The sequence below is a fragment of the Saxophila tyrrhenica genome, assembly GCF_035928015.1.
Source record: "Saxophila tyrrhenica strain CCFEE 5935 chromosome Unknown scaffold_1, whole genome shotgun sequence".
Taxonomy (NCBI): domain Eukaryota; kingdom Fungi; phylum Ascomycota; class Dothideomycetes; order Mycosphaerellales; family Extremaceae; genus Saxophila; species Saxophila tyrrhenica.
In genome coordinates this window covers 141,288-158,722 of record NW_027041733.1, presented here as the reverse complement: position 1 = coordinate 158,722, position 17,435 = coordinate 141,288, and the positions used below count along the sequence as shown (strand labels likewise).

The window sequence follows — 17,435 nt, the reverse complement described above, 5'->3', positions numbered from 1 at the left end:
GTTGATGTTCAGAGAAGTCGAACGCGTGAGTTGGAGGAACGCGTCAAGGTTTAGGCGCTTGGACCACATCTCTTCTCGACTTCGTTTCCTCTCGACATCAGTTCTTGTTCTCCATTCGAACACCAGACCACGACGCTCCCTCTGCCGCAAATACATGAGCATGACGAACTCCAATAGCCTGCAGCAGCTGTGTACAGCTTCGCAAGAACAGGCAAAGATGGCCAGGCACGACCGGAATGCGGAGGAGCATGAAGAATGCATGCTGGACTCCTCGCTTCCTGCGCCTCTTGTCGACTTCCCAGCACACTCCGATCATGCGCAATGTGAGCTCCTGGCCTCCTGGTATGGATAAGAAGACGGTAGGTGGCTGAACGGCTCCCTTGCTGAGTATATCCTCATCTCATGTGTCCACTTTCCTATTCCCTTGAATTTCACGGCATCACCATCGCCATGATTCCAAGAAAACCTCTTAGCAGCGCCTCTGCACTGTACAGTCTATTCCTCCTTGTACCTTCAGCAACATGTCACATGGAGATGAGCTATCCCTATCCTATACGGAGCAAGTTCAACCCACAGAACTCTTACACCGATATCGACTACGACATGACTTCGCCATTGGACTCCGATGGCTCCAACTTCCCATGCAAAGGCTACCAGAATGATGCGTCGATACAGTCTACTGCGAGATACGCAGCTGGTTCCACATACGAGATGACACTAGCAGGAAGTGCAACCCATATGGGCGGGAGCTGTCAGATATCGCTATCCTATGATCAAGGAGCGACCTTTCATGTGATCAAAAGCATGATCGGTGGCTGCGCACTGACGAGCTCCTACAACTTCACCATCCCATCGTACGCATCAGCCGGCTCAGCGCTCCTTGCTTGGACCTGGCAGAACTTTGAGGGCAACCGGGAGTTCTACATGAACTGTGCAGAAGTGGACATTTCATCAACAGCTACCAAGCGACGACGCAGAAGACAGGCAACCAGTGCTTTCGACCAACTACCCTACATCTGGAAGGCCAACCTCGAAGGCCTCAATGACTGCGTAACGACAGAAGGCGAGAATCCCATCTATCCGAATCCTGGCCCAGATGTCATCTACGGAGGAACAGCAAGCAGCTCAGATCCACCGACACCGGGCGACTGTGATGAACCAACCCCGTACGGGCAGACATACTTGGCTCTGAGAGATACAGGGCCCGAGATGTCATCTGCGCCCAGCAACGTCTCTGCGTACGGCACAGATACAGCCCCAGGAGGGTCGCCTCCAAGCAACATGTCGGCATACGGTGTTTCCCAACTCGGCTCCAACGTCAAAGCCGTCCAGAGCCAGGCCGAAGACCCGTCGCAATCATACACAACGACTACTCTCACTATTGACTGTCCAGACACGGGGACTGTCACGCTATACCCAAGCACTACAACATTCACGACCACTCATTCACTATCGTACTATACGACTGCACCCTCCTCAGCCTGTACCGGAACATCCGCCTCTTGTCCATGTGCAAATGGCTACAAGTGTTCTGAGCTGAGCCCATGTACTTGGGCCTGCAACGCCTACGCCACTCCAACTACAATGATCCATTCATCAAGCTCGAGACACGCCTCCACAAGGCCCACACCAGTCAGCTCGAGACAGTACACCACAAGATCGACCACGAGGACATGGACCAGTCGTAGCACCTACACTCGATCATGGAACCATCATTCAACAGTCGTCGTCACAAGAACTGGCACAGTAGCTCCAATCCAGTCCACCCCCGCATCGCAACCACGTCCTCCATCAAATCACCCACCTTTCGCGAAGGGCGACTTGAGCCGCTACCTCCCGTGCGTACCAGGAACCTTCATCTGCACCGACATCAACACATGGCAGACCTGCACCCAGGACAGTGACTCCTCATGGAGCTACAATTCCCCTCGAGATGTTTCAGACGGCATGGAGTGCTTGCCATACCTCTCGCCTTACTCCGGCTCAACGAGGCAGTACGGCCAGCAAGGGATGACGCCTCGTGGATACTACCGCGACGATCGGGTGGTGAGGGCGAGGCCGGACGGCGACTGCAATGACCCTGGGGCGTTAATGTGTACTGATGGAGGGGCGATGTTCGACATTTGCGATCAGGGAGGCTGGGTACGGATGGGTTCTGTTGCTGCTGGGACAGCCTGTGAGAGAGGGCAGATTGTTGCATCTTGATCATATGCGGGAAACTTGGATGCGGTGCTTTCCCAATTGTATGTACACATACTTGCTCAATATAACGCTAAAATTCGAAATCCAAGTCGCTCGAACTGCTTCACGGCTCGTTCATGCTATCTATCACGACCTTCAGCACCAACTTCCCATCCGCATCTTTCGTCCTACCAGCCATCTGGAACGCTTCTGGCGCAGCTGTAAGCCCGGTGTACCGATGCGTCACAAGCTTTGTAAGGTCGATTCCGGCTTTAGCCGCTTGCTGGACGATCTCGATGCTCTCTGGATACGTGTTCGCATATCTGAACACGCCGACAATGTCGACTTCTCGGAGTGCGGCTGCGGCGAGTGGGAGGGTCTGGACTGGATGGCCCATGCCGACTAGCATTAGGCGGCCGCCTGACCTTACTGACTGTCAAACCGTCAGTATCAAGTCCAAGAGAAAGGGAAGAGAAACGCACATATATCCCAGCTTGCACACAGGACGGCACGCCAGTACACTCAAACGTCACATCAAACTCCCCGACCCCATCGACCTTCCCAATCTCTCCCGCCGTCTCCTTTGCAATAGCCAGACTCTCGTCGACATCCTTCCCCCTCCGCATCGGCACCGTAAAACTGCTGTGCGCAAACCCGTTCTTCACAGCAAACTCCAACCTCCCAGCATCAATATCCGCGATCACAACCTTCCCTGACCCTCTAATCGTCGCTACAGCCGCACACAACAACCCCACAGCTCCAGCGCCAAAAACCAGCACGTTCGCTCCCTTGGGCATCAAGCTCCGCCGAAACGCATGTACCGCCACACCCAACGGCTCTAATAGCGCACCAACATCCAGACTCATCTCATCCGGAAGGCGATAACACCACTTCGCCGGATGGTTGATGCGCTCCTGCAACGTGCCCTGGAAATGCGGAAACGACTTCCCCGAAGAGCGGAATTTCATCTCCTTGCAGATGTTATATCTGCCCTCCCTACAACGTTCGCATTTCTCGCAAGGCAGACCCACTTCCAGGGCGACTTTGTCTCCTGGTTGGAAAGTCGAGACGGAAGAGCCGGTAGCGACGACGATACCGGCGGATTCGTGGCCGAGGGAGAGCGGTTCGCGGACCAGGATGTCGCCGTTGCGGAAGTGGGTGTAGTAGTGGAGGTCGGAGCCACAGAGGCCGGTGGAGGCGATGCGGATTTGGAGTTCTTCTGGGGATCGAGGTGGGAGGGTACGGGATTCCTTGCGGTCGATTAACCATGAGTAGATACGAAATATGAGCAATACTTACTACTCGAAGATCTTTGACAGCGTGCAGAACTGAGGCTTTGATCTCTTGGTCAGACATATCTCTAGAAGTTCATTGAGCAGGGAAAGGTTCCCAAATGTATAGGTTCTGTCCGTTGATAAGAAGGCTAAGAGGCCACAAAGCGAACACAGTATGTATGATATTTCTGTATCAAACGATTCAAGAGAATATTGAAGCAGTAGAGCAGTGTTTCGTGATGTGCCTCCACCCGACATCGGCTATTGAAGACGGCGTTTGAAGGTGAGCTGTGAAGTCAGTCCGGCCGTTTTTTGAGGAGCGATCATGACGGACGGACAAGAAGAATACCATACCATCTATTGAGAAGGACATCGTCGGAAGAGGTAGAAGATGTCGACCATACAGCAGTTGTTCTCGCTCGAAGGCAAGACAGCCTTGGTGACGGGAGGCACTCGAGGCATAGGTCAATCGATGGCATTGGCCTTTGCCGAAGCGGGAGCAGATGTGTTGCTGGTGCAAGTAATAAATGCTATCCTGACCTACCGTCTTCTCACAGCGGTGCTAACACTGCCACAGCGAGACGAGTCGAACCAGACCACAAAAGAAGCAATTGAGTCGCTCGGCCGAAAGGCTCAGATCTATACGGCAGACCTAGCATCTCAGGAATCAATCAAGCAGCTCGTGCCCAAAGTGCTCGCAGACGGCCATCAAATCGACATCCTCCTGAATTGCGGCGGCATCCAGCGTCGCCACCCAGCTCACGAGTTCCCAGACGAAGACTGGAGTGAGGTCCTGCAAGTCAACCTGACCACGGTCTTCACGCTCTGCCGGGACGTCGGAGCGCACATGCTCAAGCGAGACAAAGACCGGTACGGCAAACGAGGCAGCATCATCAACGTTGCGTCACTGCAGTCGTTCCAAGGCGGTCTCAACATCCCGGCGTATGCGTCCAGCAAGGGAGGAGTGGCCCAACTGACTAAATCTTTGAGCAACCAGTGGGCGAGCGAGGGCATCAATGTCAACGCCATTGCTCCTGGGTACATCAGGACGGATATGAACAAGGCTCTGATCAATGACCCCAACCGAGCCAAGAGTATTCTGGAGCGGATACCGGCGGGGAGATGGGGCTCGCCGGACGATTTCAAGGGGAGTGTGGTGTATTTAGCCAGCCGGGCTAGTATGTATGTTAGTGGTGAGGTGTTGACTGTTGATGGAGGATGGATGGGAAGGTGATTAATGGATAGCGATGGCGTCCTTCCTTGCCATGGCATGAGAGGATTGGCTGGAGGGCCAATCCGTCAAAGATACTCCAAATGCTCAAGCTCTCCATATCATCACAACATTGTGGGCCGCCGCTGCATGTCGGTGGCGTTGTTGTGGCTGCTGTCGACCAGGAGAGACGGCTTTTCTCGGCCCGACGAGATGCCAAGCCGTCGGGTCATCCCCTCGATCTGGTTCTCCCGCTCCATTGCCTCCGACCCACCACACCTCTCCACCTCTGCAGGATGCTGCTGAACCTTCTTGCTCTTCGCCAATACCAGCAACAATCGGCCACTGCAGTCTTCTTCCAAAAGGTAAGCATATATACACTGGATAGAGCGGTGGCAGCAGCTAGGTATAAATTCATCGTCCTCTCCAGTTCATAGCTTCCGCCCTCTCACCGCTCACATCCCAATCTCCTCCGTCCGCTCCGACACCGAGTCGGTGTGAAATTTCCATTATGCAGCACTTCTATTCCTCTAACCTTGTTCCCTCTACATTATCCAGTTCATCTACTCCTCCAGAAACAGCGGCCATGGCCCAGCCTCTCCGCAAACTCCGCGTCGCCGTCTCTGGCCTTGGCCGCATGGGCGCCCGTCATGCTCAGCACTTCCTAGGCAAAACTCCACGAGCCTCCCTCATCGCCGCCTGCGACCCCAGCCCCAAATGTCGCGCTTGGGCTGAGACCCATCTGGCACCCTTCGGCGTCAATGTCTACAGTTCTTTCGAGGAGATGTTGGCCAAGGAGGACATTGACGCCGTTGTCATCGCCACCATCACCACCATCCACGCGGAGCAGGCAATCCGAGCTATCGAATTGGACAAGCACGTGCTGTGTGAGAAGCCACTTTCCACCAGTGTTGAAATCAGCCAAAGCGTCTTGGAAGCCGCAAGACGCAAACCTCATCTCAAAGTGCTGTGCGGCTTCTCACGACGCTTCGATGCGTCCTACCGGGACGTAGCTGCACGTGTCGGCAAGGGAGACATCGGCGTCCCGAGCATCATCCGCTCTCAGACCTGCGACAAGCTCGACCCCTCAGGCTTCTTCGTCGACTACGCCCAGTATTCCGGCGGGATCTTTGTTGACTGCAACGTCCACGACATTGACCTCACACTCTGGTACTTTGGCGCGGACAGCATGGTGAAGTCCGTCGCTGCCTTCGGGATCACAGCCGTCCAGCCCGGCCTACGCAAATGGGGCGACGTGGACAATGGCGTCGGCATCGTCGAGTTCTGGAATGGCAAGATTGCGTACTTCTACGGCAGCCGGATGATGGCGGCAGGGCAGCACGACATGACTGAGATCATAGGTACGGAGGGGAAGATGGTGGTGAACGGCAACCCGCAGCAGAATCTGGTCGAGATGCACGAGAGTATTGGAGTGAGAAGAGAAATCCCGGGCGACTACTTCGGCCGGTTCGGGGAGGCGTTCGTGACCGAGGCGAATGAGTTTACCGAGTGCTGTCTGGAAAACAAGCCGTTGCCGTTTGGACTGGAGGGAGCGGTCAAGGCGGTGCAGATTGGAAGTGCGCTGCAGGAGAGTTTGCGAAGTGGGAAGAAGATCGAGTTTGACGAGAGTGGGAGGAGGATTGGTGGTGAAGAGAAGGTCCCGAGGGCTAAGCTCTAGATCGCTACGGTGCCTATCTGGTATGGCGTTCTTTAAGCCGCAGGCCATGGGGGGTTGTCCTACTCATGGCTCCACGTCTGGGAGGCTGGACCGGTGTGTTTTCAGCCGCAGTCTTGGCGCTTTTGGTACTTCTATGAACGCTCTGAGCGCTTCCTCCAGCAGCAGTGCACCATACCATTTCTATGCTTATCAATCACCTCGCTGTGAAGACTCGCTTGATGACTTGTTGACCACTGCACGCGGAGTTCAGGTCTCGAGATCTTCCGTCGAGGTCTCTCGCTATGGCCGACATTGCACATATCCTCCGCTTGCCTCCTGAGCTTCTGGTGCAAACTTCTGCATACCTGACGACCATCGAGCTGGGAGCTTTTCGCAGCACCTGCAAACATGTCGAAGCAACCCTGTTCGACAGCTTCGCGCGAGAGTTCTTCACAAGGCGCTATTTCATGATCGAAGAAGTCTCCCTCGATGCATTCGTCGGCATTGCCAACCACAAAAGGCTCGCTCCATGCCTTACGGGTAAGCAAATCATGACTCCCAATGACGACCGCCACTGGCTTTTGACAATATGTACTGACACATATGACAGACGTCATCATCGTCCTCGAAAAATTCTGCACGAACCAGAACTTCGAGGCCATGTATGTGCACAGAACTTACACCGGCGAATACGAGCACGACATCTTAGTCTTGACCGGCGGTGCGCGTGACATGCTCGTCGACGCCTTCTCGAAACTCCCCAATTTGCGGCTCATCGGATTCCATGACGCAGAGGGACCACCACGCTCACGGGAGCCCGACCAGAGCTGGAAAAGCTACGGCTGGTCATGGGGTCTTGCAGGGAATGAGAATGTCAGCCAGCCTACGTATGATCGACAGGCTGGGAGGTTCATGGAGGACACTGATCCGGGGATTGTTCTCCCGCTCGTTTTTTATGCCTTGGGTGTCGCTGCAGCACGTCCACGGCACGTTGAGGTGTTCACGAGACAGGTCGATGTACCGGATCGATCGTTCAGCGTTTTATCGTCTTGGCTACAGCCGAAAGCTCTTCCGGTCCTGTCGGGGTTGAAGACGCTGCTGCTGAGTACTCAGAGAGACTATGATGAGCCCTCATACCCGTCTCGGTTCCCTCCCGACGATGATCGCAGTACCTCGTGCGGCGTACTCAAGTACTTCCTGCGGCATACAACAGCGCTGGAACATCTCCGGCTGAACTTCTACTGGGAGCGGCATCAAGCCAGACAAGATGACTTCTTGTCATGGCTCAGCATGCCGCACGATCCGTCTAATGTCATGAGCTCGCCAGGTTTGCAGCGCCTCTCCCGATTGGACCTGGGCATGTTCAACGTCGACCCCAGACTCCTCCTCAAAATCATCGGCAAGTCCCAGCAGCTGACCTTGCTCTCGATCTGGAAGGCTACACTGCTGCGTGAGAACCAAGATGGCGAGATCAACGCTTGGGAGACTTTCCTCCGCGAGTTGCCACAGGTCATTCATCAGCCGCTCGCCTTCGAACATCTAACGATCCTCTGGCCGATCGAGCGCTGGAAAGATGCACCTCCCAAGGAAGGAAGGGCTCGAAGGAATACGTGGATGGCTTTCGCAAAGGAAGTGGCAATCGATGCGCAGGGTCGGAAGCAGTTCAAGGGAGAAAGTCATCGCGCCGAGTTCAGCAAAGGGGAAGATGGCGATATAAAGACGTGGTTACAAGACCTTTCTTCGCGGCTATGGCTCCCGCCGAAAATGAGGGAGGGGTACGAGTCGCCGCGTCCTGAGTGGGCGGTGAGGCAGGACGACGAGATGCTTCGGATGTTCACGACGCAGCTGCCTGGTGAGGATTAATAAATGCCTTTACTCAGCTTAAGATCCATGGGCTTCTTGCGAGCCGCATCCGCATCTACGCTTCGCTCGAAGACTAGTTGAACAGAAGACTGTCCGGGTGTCACCCGGGCGAGCTGGGGCGTCTGGGAGGCGGCAGGTGAGGGCGGCTGGGGTTGGACATCCTCTCGGGCGTCTTGCTAAGTGGGTATTATTCCGTTGGTCTTGTTCTTGTGTAGAGTGAGTGCTCGGCTCCTCGAGTGCTTTGTTGAGGTGAGGATCAAAGCCATCAAAGTCTCACCTCGGGTCCTGGCCAACACCAATATGCCGCAACATCGCCCACGCGGCAGCAACTTGGCAGCATCATGTCAGTTCGGCTGGTGATGGCGTCTCTCCCGCCGTCTCTTCTCTTACTCCAGACCCCGAGACCAGCCGGCTGATAGCCTTCAACAATTCACTCTTTTGCTTCTGTCCCACTTCACCTTTGTCGCCCCAACAACCGAATTCAAGACATCCTCCCGTTCACGCGTCCCACGCGTCTCAAGTATCGTGTCATGCCACGCACCGTAAACATCCCACCTCCCCACCACCTCCTCTCCTCTCCACCTCCGCCCCTCCTCCCTCTTCATCCAACCACAACAACAGCCACACCAGCTGAATCGGCAGCCAGCCAAACCGTCCAGCATGCCGCCCCCCCAAACCCACCCCCTCATTCTGCAAAGCCTGCGGCATCTACCACCCCAACCCGACCCTCCTATCCCAACCCCAACCACAACCACCCGCGATGCAAGCAACCCGCCAACCATCCCAGATCCACTGGTCCGCGTTCCCGAACACCGCGCCCTCGTCGACGAATGAGCTATGGCCACCGCCTCACACCACCACCACAGTAACGATGAGTAGCGGCAGCGACAGTTCATCCGGCGACGAGACGCAGACGCGTAACTATTCCGGGGCATCGTCGACGGAGTGGGCGACCACGGCTTCTGCTCAGAGCTGGAGGGACTCTGCCTTCACTTCGCCATCCCAGGACAACACTCTAGTCGAGCCGGCGTCTGGAGTCATGACGGTGGGAAAGAAGCACGAGTCGCAGACCACGCGCTCTCTCCGCCGGTTTGTGGAGCAGGAGATTGGACTCGGCGCCATCCGCGTCGCCGGAGGAGAAGAAGAAGAAGAAGAAGAAGAGGAGAACGAGGAGATGCAGATGCCGGTGCTGGATTATGCGAAGTGGGAGGGCGATGCACTGGTTAGGGGCAAGAGGTTGAGGCCGAGGGGTGTGTATCGGAGCGTGAGTGATATTCAGTCGAAGAAGGCGGAGGTGTTGGTCGTTCGCAGAAGCGAATCGCTGCGCGAGAAGCTGCGGAGGCTTTTGTGTGCTGGTGGGTTGAAGGAGTGGAAGATCGGGGTGGAGAAGTTGGGACGTGGTGTAAGGAGGATGCGCGAGGGTGTGGTGAAGCGGCTCTGAGGGAGAGGGGTGGATAGAGTCTTATAAGGACAACGTAAGAGGAGGGAAAGGGAGGCTTGGACGACATTGTTGATACGAACGGCTTGAATGAGATCAAAGACTTGCAGGGGAACTTACCTTTGGGTCAGGGAAGATGCGAGGCCTGAGTTAATGGGAGGACACCATGCTGCTTGGACAACTGTGGTGTACTCCATCTTACTGTCGCTTCCCAAACATTTACTCCGATTGCCGATGCTCATGTTTCTCGCAGGGAGCTCTACATTCTGCATCATTGCCGCGAGAGCACAGCTGCGCGGCTCAGTCGATAAACACGGTAGCTTAGCAAAGCGTTTGCAGTATCGGACAGGTCATGATGCACACTTTTACCATCGTGGCCGCCGTCCTCACGCAGTCGTGGTAACGGAATCGACCAGCCCACGAATGGAAACAGCTGCATCACCGCTTACGCCTCTCCATTCCATCGCGCTGCTTCGCGGAACAGGCAACAGCACTCGTGACGCTCCACGCGACAGCCCAGAATCTCTTTTTGCAGCCCACCAACACGTGTCAGAGTGGTGTCCTGATGAAAATTCAACTGACAGTCGTGACCAGAAACAGAATGCCGTGGTTTGCCGCCGAAGTCGAGAAGTTGGCTGGCTGGTGGCGAGGAGATCGCCGCCGTCCGAGCCACGTCCGATGATGAGGCATGATGAGTCTGCTTCTTACTTCTTGTTTCTCCGTCTGGTGATTGTTGTTCCTTGAATAGCGGCTCTCGCGAGGTGTTGCAACGACAGCTGAAGCTTACCTTACTCGAGATAGGGCGCGCTGATGATGAGTGATGAGTCTTGCGGAGCTGAAAAGGACTGAAAGTGGCTTGTGTCGGCAGCAGACCAACCGCTTGCGCTATTATGCTAATCCATGGAGCGCGAGCATGGTGACCGCGGACAGGGTGGTGGAAGCGATGAACTTTCTCTTAAAGTATCGAGTTTGAGCACTGCTGAATGGCTGCAAGCGGTGATGGAGATGCTTTGCTGGCGGCTCTTGCGAGCTCCGGACAAGTGCAAGCGAGATGGATGAACTTTGTTGGTCGCAGAACAGTGTGTGGCAGTACTTGTTACGGTATAAAGCAGATATGGTCCTGCGGTCGTGTATAGAGGTATTCTCATGGTCGATGTTGAGAGGGCCGGATCCGCGATGTCTTCACCGAACAAGGAGAAGATCGGAAGAGTGGGTGGTGGCAACATTTCCCGATCATCGCTCTTGCCACCTGGCCCAAGCGCCAAGGCCTGCGATGACTCCAACCGTGCTGCTGCTGCCAGCCTCGAGGGAGAGCAAGCAGCAGCTGGCCCCTCTTCGTGCTCTCAGCAGCCAGCAACATGACCAACTCCACGACCACAAACATACCGGACGCGGAGAGGAACGCACAGTGACGGAAGACTTGCGCGACATTCCAACACAAGCGACACGGGACTGCCTCGAGTGCGACGAAGAACTTCAGCGAGTGGCGCCTGGCGCCTACAGCAGAGCAGGGCCTTCTTTGTCACCTCGGCGGCTCATCGCAGCCTCGCCACACCCGCCTTGACTCACCCTTTGCCTCACCAACTACTCATATCCCGGCGTCTGCCTTCTTCCTAGTACCCTCGATTCCACTGCGGCTGCAAGGACGGGACAAGGCGACCGAGACCGACTGAAAGCGACTACACCCGTCCTCCACTTCAGCACCAACAACCACCTTACCTTCTGACACACCTTTTCACCTCATCACACTCGACTCATAGTCTCTCAGACGACTGCCTGAACTCTCCACTCAACAACACAGCTGGTATACGACGAAGCGCATGCAGATACTTTAACTAGGATTCCTGCTTTTGATTCGACTATACTAACCAGCCAACATGAACACCTTTACGAGATACGCCGAGCCACCAACCAGCCGCAACGTTGCTACCAAGTCCATCGAACCCGCCACTGTAGGTCCCAAGTGCTAGGGAATACAGTCCGTGCAACACTCACCAGCTTCTCGAGCGCATTCACCACTCGAGCGGGCTGGATTGCATGCTATACTGCGGAGGAAGAGGCAACAACTACTTGGAACAACTGCGCGTGCTTGGATTGGAGGTTTGAGAAAAAGACATCGAACACGACGACGAAAAAAGCCACCTTGAGAAACGATACACACACCTTTACGAACACACAAACCCGATTCGACAAAACTGAAGCGCTCACACAATCACATGAGTTCGATTCAGACACTCCTTTAGCACGTCCTTCCGCATCGGGAGGCGTATACGATCACGAGCACACTCCGAACGGACAACATCTCTTGGATCTCCTGTTTCACTTCACAGACGCAGCACGAGAATGCAAGTCGACTACCAGACTCTTGATGGTCTTTACCAATCGGCAAGCGGGTATGGATGCGGGACGTACGAACCATCCATCACCTCGTCTGCGTCTTCATCACAAGCCTCTGTCTTCTCCGATGAGGCATCCGTACAGAGCTCGATAGCCAGCTCGATCTCGGATGACTTCCGGTGCAACCAAGAAGATGCGAGAGACCGAGCATATGCTCAGACACAATTGCAGCAGAAAGCTGCACTCGACAGCTACAATGCGCAACCCCCACCATCCCAACAACAACAATGCAGGATCGTCAACTTCCTCCAGAACGTGCAGGGCGCATTTCCGCCCCCGCCATCATATGCAGACGTCACATCTGTGCCAGCGCAGCAACGACAGCATCCGCGGCGATGCTCGCTGTCCCGGAACCAGAAGCCACCTACGCTCCAGCGACAATGCGAGCGGAAGGTGAACTTTGTCGAAAACCTCGTCGGTAAGCCATATCACTCCTATTCAATCTAACGCACAACACAAGCTAAGGATCTCGGCTGCATGAAGACTCTGCAACGCAAATGGTTGAAGTCATCTGGCCACTCTCTGTACCACCTTGCAGTCGCGAGGGCAACAGCGAGAAAGGCGTCTTGCCACTGCGGACGTACATTGAGGAGACCCTACGACGGTCAAAGACGAGCTACTCCACACTGCAAGTGGCGCTCTACTACCTTGTCCTCATCAAACCCTTCGTACCCAAGCGTGACTTCACGCAAGAGCAGCGAATGGATTGCCCGGCCAGCCGTGCACTCATGTGCGGTCGGCGAATGTTCCTGGCCGCGCTCATACTGGCTTCCAAATACCTGCAAGACCGGAACTACTCTGCCAAAGCCTGGAGTAAGATGTCAGGCCTGAAAGTTTGCGAGATCAACTCCAACGAGCGGACATTCCTGAGCAAGGTGAACTGGAAGCTGCACATACCGGAGCCCATCTTCAAGCGGTGGACGGAGATTGTGCTGGACTTTACGCCTCACATGCAGCCGCCACCGTCTCCAGGAGGCTTCAACATATTGCCACCCAGTTGGAAGGCGATCATTCCGCTGCTGACACCTGAGCTGGACAGAGTGCCTGCGAGTACGGGGTGGAAGCACAAGCGGTCGATACAGTGCATGGGCAACTACGGGCTGCCAACACCTGTCACCCCTACGAAGCCAACCATCAACTTTTCACAACAGCTGGAGTCGATGTCGCAGGAGGGCACACCAACACCTACCACAATCATTCCTCGGTTCTTGGAACCCAACCCCAACATGGAGCCGCCAGCTGTGCCGCGCATGGGTCCATTACCAACGCCACAGATGACACCGACGTCGATCGCCTCAAGCACTCCTGCAGCGAGTACTTGCGGCGCCCCTCGTCGACCGTCCATCTGCGCCGCAATGGCCATGGCCCAGAAAGCCGGCTTTAACCGCTGTGCCACCGAGGTCTTCCCGCCACCATCATCCCGGCGACCTTCCATCGCCAGCTCCGCCTCTACCTTCTCCTCTCCTGAGTCCATGATCTCCGACCGCTCCCGCTCTTCCCGCGCCTCCTCCATCTCATCCGTCTCGACCACTTCCTCCCTCCCGCCCAACAACCGCGCCTGCCTCGCGCGCCAAGCGACGTGCCGCAATGCTGGCTTACCTCTCCGACCTTTCCCAGTCGACGAAACCGACGAGAAAGAAAACACCGCCCTGCCCTACCGCGAACCTCAGCTCGTCAGCAACGACGGCGAAGCGGAGCCGATGGTCTGTAACAGCCCCGAACCAGCCGATTTCTCCATCAGCGAGAAAGTCCTGACGAGGCCGGATAAGCACTCCAAACATGCGCCCTCGCAGCAACTCGCCGCCGCAACTTCTTCCTCCGCGGAAAAGCGCAAGCGCGCGCGCAACTCCCACGGCGGACGACGCAGCGATTTGCAGGAGGAAGTCCGGCAGATGCTCGAAGAAGCCGAAGAGGACGCTGCGCTTGAACGCGAGTCTGAGCAGATGGAGACGGACGAGTGCGTCAAAGAGTCTCCTGCTGTGGGCTATGCACGGGGTATGTTGACGAGACGGGATTCGAATAGCAGTTTTGGCGGTAGGGCACAGCAGCAGAAAGAGGTCCAGCCGCCGCCGGCTTTGAGTAGGAGTGGGAGTGGGCGGCAGAGGGTTGTGGTGGAGAGGCGGGGTGGTGAGAAGAGGGGGTGTTGTTCGTTGGAGCGGGAGCGGCAGCGGGGTTTGAGTCCCGGGGCGTTGTTTGGGGAGGTCGCTTAGGCCGAGTACTACCATCGTCGAGACGATGATGTGGAGATGCTGGTGATGAGGTGGGTGTGGAGATGCAGCTGGAGATGGTGCTGATAGCTGTGAATGAAGTAGGTAGTTGTATCGACGAGCGGGAGCGTCTTGACAGCGGTGTCTATATGGCGTGGCGTTGCTTTGCTGCATTTTCAATGGCATAATCATACCACAACTATCCCGCTCCTAAGCCATTCCCATTGACCGTTGCGTCTGTTGTATACCTGGCTCCCTTCGGACGATGGTCGCTCTTGCCGCTCAGATCACGTGATTTACGAGAATACGAACTCTAATTGGCTCATCATTGCTGCGCCCGAAGCTTAAAGTCTCGTTCTCGACTTTCTCCTGATGACGGCCAAGTCTGTCGCGACTTGGCGGGCTTGGAATTGTCGCGTTCCTCCCAAGCAACCGGGCTGTGGCGATGGCGATGACACTTCTTCTAACTACATTGTGCAGAGACTGGGAGAAGGGATTGGAGTTGGTGCACGCTCGTTGACGATATCTATACACACTGCTATACGGCAGAAGAGATAGGATAAGAGAGGAAAAGGAAGGCATTGGTTGCTTGGCTGGGAGGCAAGAGCGCGGAGGACAACAACGTTCGTTCACGGAGAGGACGTCGAGCGGCGTGAAGGAGTGAAGCAGACACCACCATCACTACCACCAACATGAAGCTACGAACCACCGCCCGCGCCCTCTGCAGCGCGCTGCTAGCCGCGCATTCCGCCTCCGCCCTCGAGCTCGACCTCGACGACAAACAGTCCATCAAAGACGCCGCCCGCACCGCCGCCGACGGCATGATGGCCTTCTACCCGGGCAACCTGACCGGCGGCATCCCGGGCCTCTTCGGCGACCCCTACTACTGGTGGGAAGCCGGCGCAGCGTTCGGCGCGCTCATCGACTACTGGTACTACACGGGCGACAGCACGTACAACGACGTGACGACCGAGGCGATGCTGTTCCAGGTCGGGGAGGACGACAACTACATGCCGCAGAACCAGAGCAAGTCGCTGGGGAATGACGATCAGGCTTTTTGGGGGATTGCGGCCATGTCGGCGGCGGAGGTGGCGTTCCCGAACCCGCCCAAGGATAAACCGCAGTGGTTGGCCCTCGCGCAGGCGGTGTTCAACTCGCAGGCCGCGAGATGGAATACGGATGCGTGCGGGGGCGGGTTGAAGTGGCAGATCTTCTCCTTCAACACCGGGTATACGTATCGGAACTCCATCTCGAACGGGTGTTTCTTCAACTTGGCTGCGAGGCTGGGCGCGTACACGCATAACGAGACGTATCTGAAGTGGGCGGATAGGACGTGGGAGTGGGCGACGAATCCGGATATTGGGTTGATTGGCGAGGGGTATCAGGTCTATGATGGCACTAATGATGTGAAGAATTGTACTGGTCTGAACCCCGTGCAGTGGACGTATAATACGGGCGTGTTTTTGCTGGGGGCGGCGACGATGTGGAATCAGGTATGCCATCCCTCCCACCATTCCCACACTTTGGTGTACTGCGCGGCTATGCTAACCATGTCGTGTGAATGAACAGACCACCGGCCCGGAACAAGACCTCTGGGAAACGCGCACGCAAGCCCTCCTCGACGCCGCGGTGAAATTCTTCTTCACCGACGGCTCCACCATCATGACGGAAGCGGCCTGCGAACCCCGCGGCAACTGCAACGTCGACCAGCGCAGCTTCAAAGCCTACCTCAGTCGCTGGATGGCCGCCACCACCAAAGCGGCCCCCTGGACCCACGACCAGATCATGCCCTTGTTGCAATCCTCGGCGCAAGCGGCCGCGACATCGTGTTCGGGCGGGGACACCGGGACGACGTGCGGGATGCGCTGGACCACTGGCTCCTGGGATGGCGACACGGGCGTCGGCGAGCAAATGTCCGCGCTGGAGGTCATGCAGAGTAATCTCATCGACGACGTGGATGGGCCTGTGAGCCAGGGGCAGGGAGGAATTTCGAAGGGGGATCCGAGCGCGGGGACGGGAGGCGATGATCCGGGCCCGAGCTATGAGCCGGTGGGGACGGGGGATAAGGCGGGCGCGGGGATTTTGACTGCGCTGGTTGTGGTGGGGATTTTGGGAGGGGCTTGGTGGCTTGTTAGGTGAGAGGCGTAGGAGGAGGGAGTTGGCGTTTGTTGGGTGTACGACAGCGAGTCTGTTTTTGGGTCTGCCTTTGGACTTCATTTGGGCTGCTTTGGAACGCGCCTTGCCACCATGACATGAGTACATTGCCTTGCTTATCTGCTAAACCACCACCTTCTCAGTAGATCCCCCATCCCTTCTCCTTCTCCTCCCCACCCCTCTCTTACCCTTCCCTCTCCCACTCGCAGCAGTGGTGAGAGGTATCGTGGAACTTCATTGTCACGGTCTCACGCCCCCTTCTTCCGACGGGTCCATGGCGTGCAAGAACCCCTCTTTACCTGTTCCAAGAGCAATTGATTTTTGTGTGATGGGCGTGCCAAATTGACTTCGCGCTTTTAAAGCTCTTTGGGTGACGAGGTCTCATTGTGCGCCTACATTCCTTGCTCAGAGGTGTTGCTGGGCTGTGGATGGTGGTGGAGATGGTGCGAGGGCGATGTGAGAGCGAGATCAGAGGTGCAGAGAAGAGATGACGGGTTGGAGCGTCGACGAGGAGCGACTTGAGCTTAGACGAGGCGGTGTAAAAGGCTCAACATTGGTAGAGGAAGAGGCAGGAAGGGACTGGGTTGGGAAGGGAGAGTTGGATGTTTGATGTTTGCATTGCTTCGCTATCTCTCTGCAATCCTCCATGCTGATCGTGAAATGGACTGTGGCGATGATGCTCCGCTGCTTTATATGTCTCTCTTGCACTTCGCCGTTGTGCATGCGCCTCCAGCGATCAGGCTGGTGTTCAGTGCCTGCCCAAAAAGGTTGGGGGGTAGAATGTGGGAAGCGCCAACGGTGCAGTGCCTCCTGGTCATTCCATATGTCCATACCAATGCTTTGAGTGAAGATCTGCTCGCTAGTAGTGATGCTGCTGGTGACGTCCAGGCTGCAAAGTCGCGCGAGCCAAACACAATGATGATGTCCTGCTGTCGGGAATCCATGCTGTGGAATGATGCTCGCCGATCATGGTGGCGGCATCATGCTGTCCGTGTCGTAGTAGAGTTGTTCTTTCTGGAAATGATGCTGCTGTGCTGCCGTGAAGCCTGCCATA

General features: G+C 56.1%; 8 protein-coding genes across 8 annotated transcripts; 7 read left to right on the top strand and 1 right to left on the bottom strand.

Annotated features, from left to right (window-relative positions):
• Nucleotides 1–528: 528 nt before the first annotated feature.
• On the top strand, nucleotides 529–1,535 carry LTR77_000075 (uncharacterized protein; the record flags this gene model as incomplete). The annotated part of the gene is made up of 2 exons (XM_064797343.1): nucleotides 529–1,454; nucleotides 1,481–1,535. 2 exons carry the CDS (start codon nucleotides 529–531, stop codon nucleotides 1,533–1,535), a joined length of 981 nt encoding a protein of 326 aa, XP_064663577.1.
• A 770-nt stretch (nucleotides 1,536–2,305) lies between these two features.
• Nucleotides 2,306–3,537, bottom strand: LTR77_000074 (uncharacterized protein; the record flags this gene model as incomplete). The annotated part of the gene is made up of 3 exons (XM_064797342.1): nucleotides 2,306–2,614; nucleotides 2,664–3,431; nucleotides 3,481–3,537. 3 exons carry the CDS (start codon nucleotides 3,535–3,537, stop codon nucleotides 2,306–2,308), a joined length of 1,134 nt encoding a protein of 377 aa, XP_064663576.1.
• A 309-nt stretch (nucleotides 3,538–3,846) lies between these two features.
• Nucleotides 3,847–4,689, top strand: LTR77_000073 (uncharacterized protein; the record flags this gene model as incomplete). The annotated part of the gene is made up of 2 exons (XM_064797341.1): nucleotides 3,847–3,975; nucleotides 4,033–4,689. The coding sequence occupies 2 exons, from the start codon at nucleotides 3,847–3,849 to the stop codon at nucleotides 4,687–4,689; spliced, it is 786 nt and encodes a 261-aa protein (XP_064663575.1).
• A 272-nt stretch (nucleotides 4,690–4,961) lies between these two features.
• Nucleotides 4,962–6,343, top strand: LTR77_000072 (uncharacterized protein; the record flags this gene model as incomplete). Its single annotated transcript, XM_064797340.1, has 3 exons — nucleotides 4,962–5,030; nucleotides 5,096–5,160; nucleotides 5,224–6,343. 3 exons carry the CDS (start codon nucleotides 4,962–4,964, stop codon nucleotides 6,341–6,343), a joined length of 1,254 nt encoding a protein of 417 aa, XP_064663574.1.
• Nucleotides 6,344–6,624: 281 nt separating this feature from the next.
• LTR77_000071 (uncharacterized protein) lies at nucleotides 6,625–8,185 on the top strand (the record flags this gene model as incomplete). The annotated part of the gene is made up of 2 exons (XM_064797339.1): nucleotides 6,625–6,862; nucleotides 6,933–8,185. The coding sequence occupies 2 exons, from the start codon at nucleotides 6,625–6,627 to the stop codon at nucleotides 8,183–8,185; spliced, it is 1,491 nt and encodes a 496-aa protein (XP_064663573.1).
• A 760-nt stretch (nucleotides 8,186–8,945) lies between these two features.
• LTR77_000070 (uncharacterized protein) lies at nucleotides 8,946–9,626 on the top strand (the record flags this gene model as incomplete). Its single annotated transcript, XM_064797338.1, has 1 exon — nucleotides 8,946–9,626. The coding sequence occupies one exon, from the start codon at nucleotides 8,946–8,948 to the stop codon at nucleotides 9,624–9,626; it is 681 nt and encodes a 226-aa protein (XP_064663572.1).
• Nucleotides 9,627–11,966: 2,340 nt separating this feature from the next.
• On the top strand, nucleotides 11,967–14,230 carry PCL5 (PHO85 cyclin-5; the record flags this gene model as incomplete). Its single annotated transcript, XM_064797337.1, has 2 exons — nucleotides 11,967–12,438; nucleotides 12,486–14,230. 2 exons carry the CDS (start codon nucleotides 11,967–11,969, stop codon nucleotides 14,228–14,230), a joined length of 2,217 nt encoding a protein of 738 aa, XP_064663571.1.
• A 689-nt stretch (nucleotides 14,231–14,919) lies between these two features.
• Nucleotides 14,920–16,366, top strand: LTR77_000068 (uncharacterized protein; the record flags this gene model as incomplete). The annotated part of the gene is made up of 2 exons (XM_064797336.1): nucleotides 14,920–15,720; nucleotides 15,797–16,366. The coding sequence occupies 2 exons, from the start codon at nucleotides 14,920–14,922 to the stop codon at nucleotides 16,364–16,366; spliced, it is 1,371 nt and encodes a 456-aa protein (XP_064663570.1).
• Nucleotides 16,367–17,435: the final 1,069 nt, after the last annotated feature.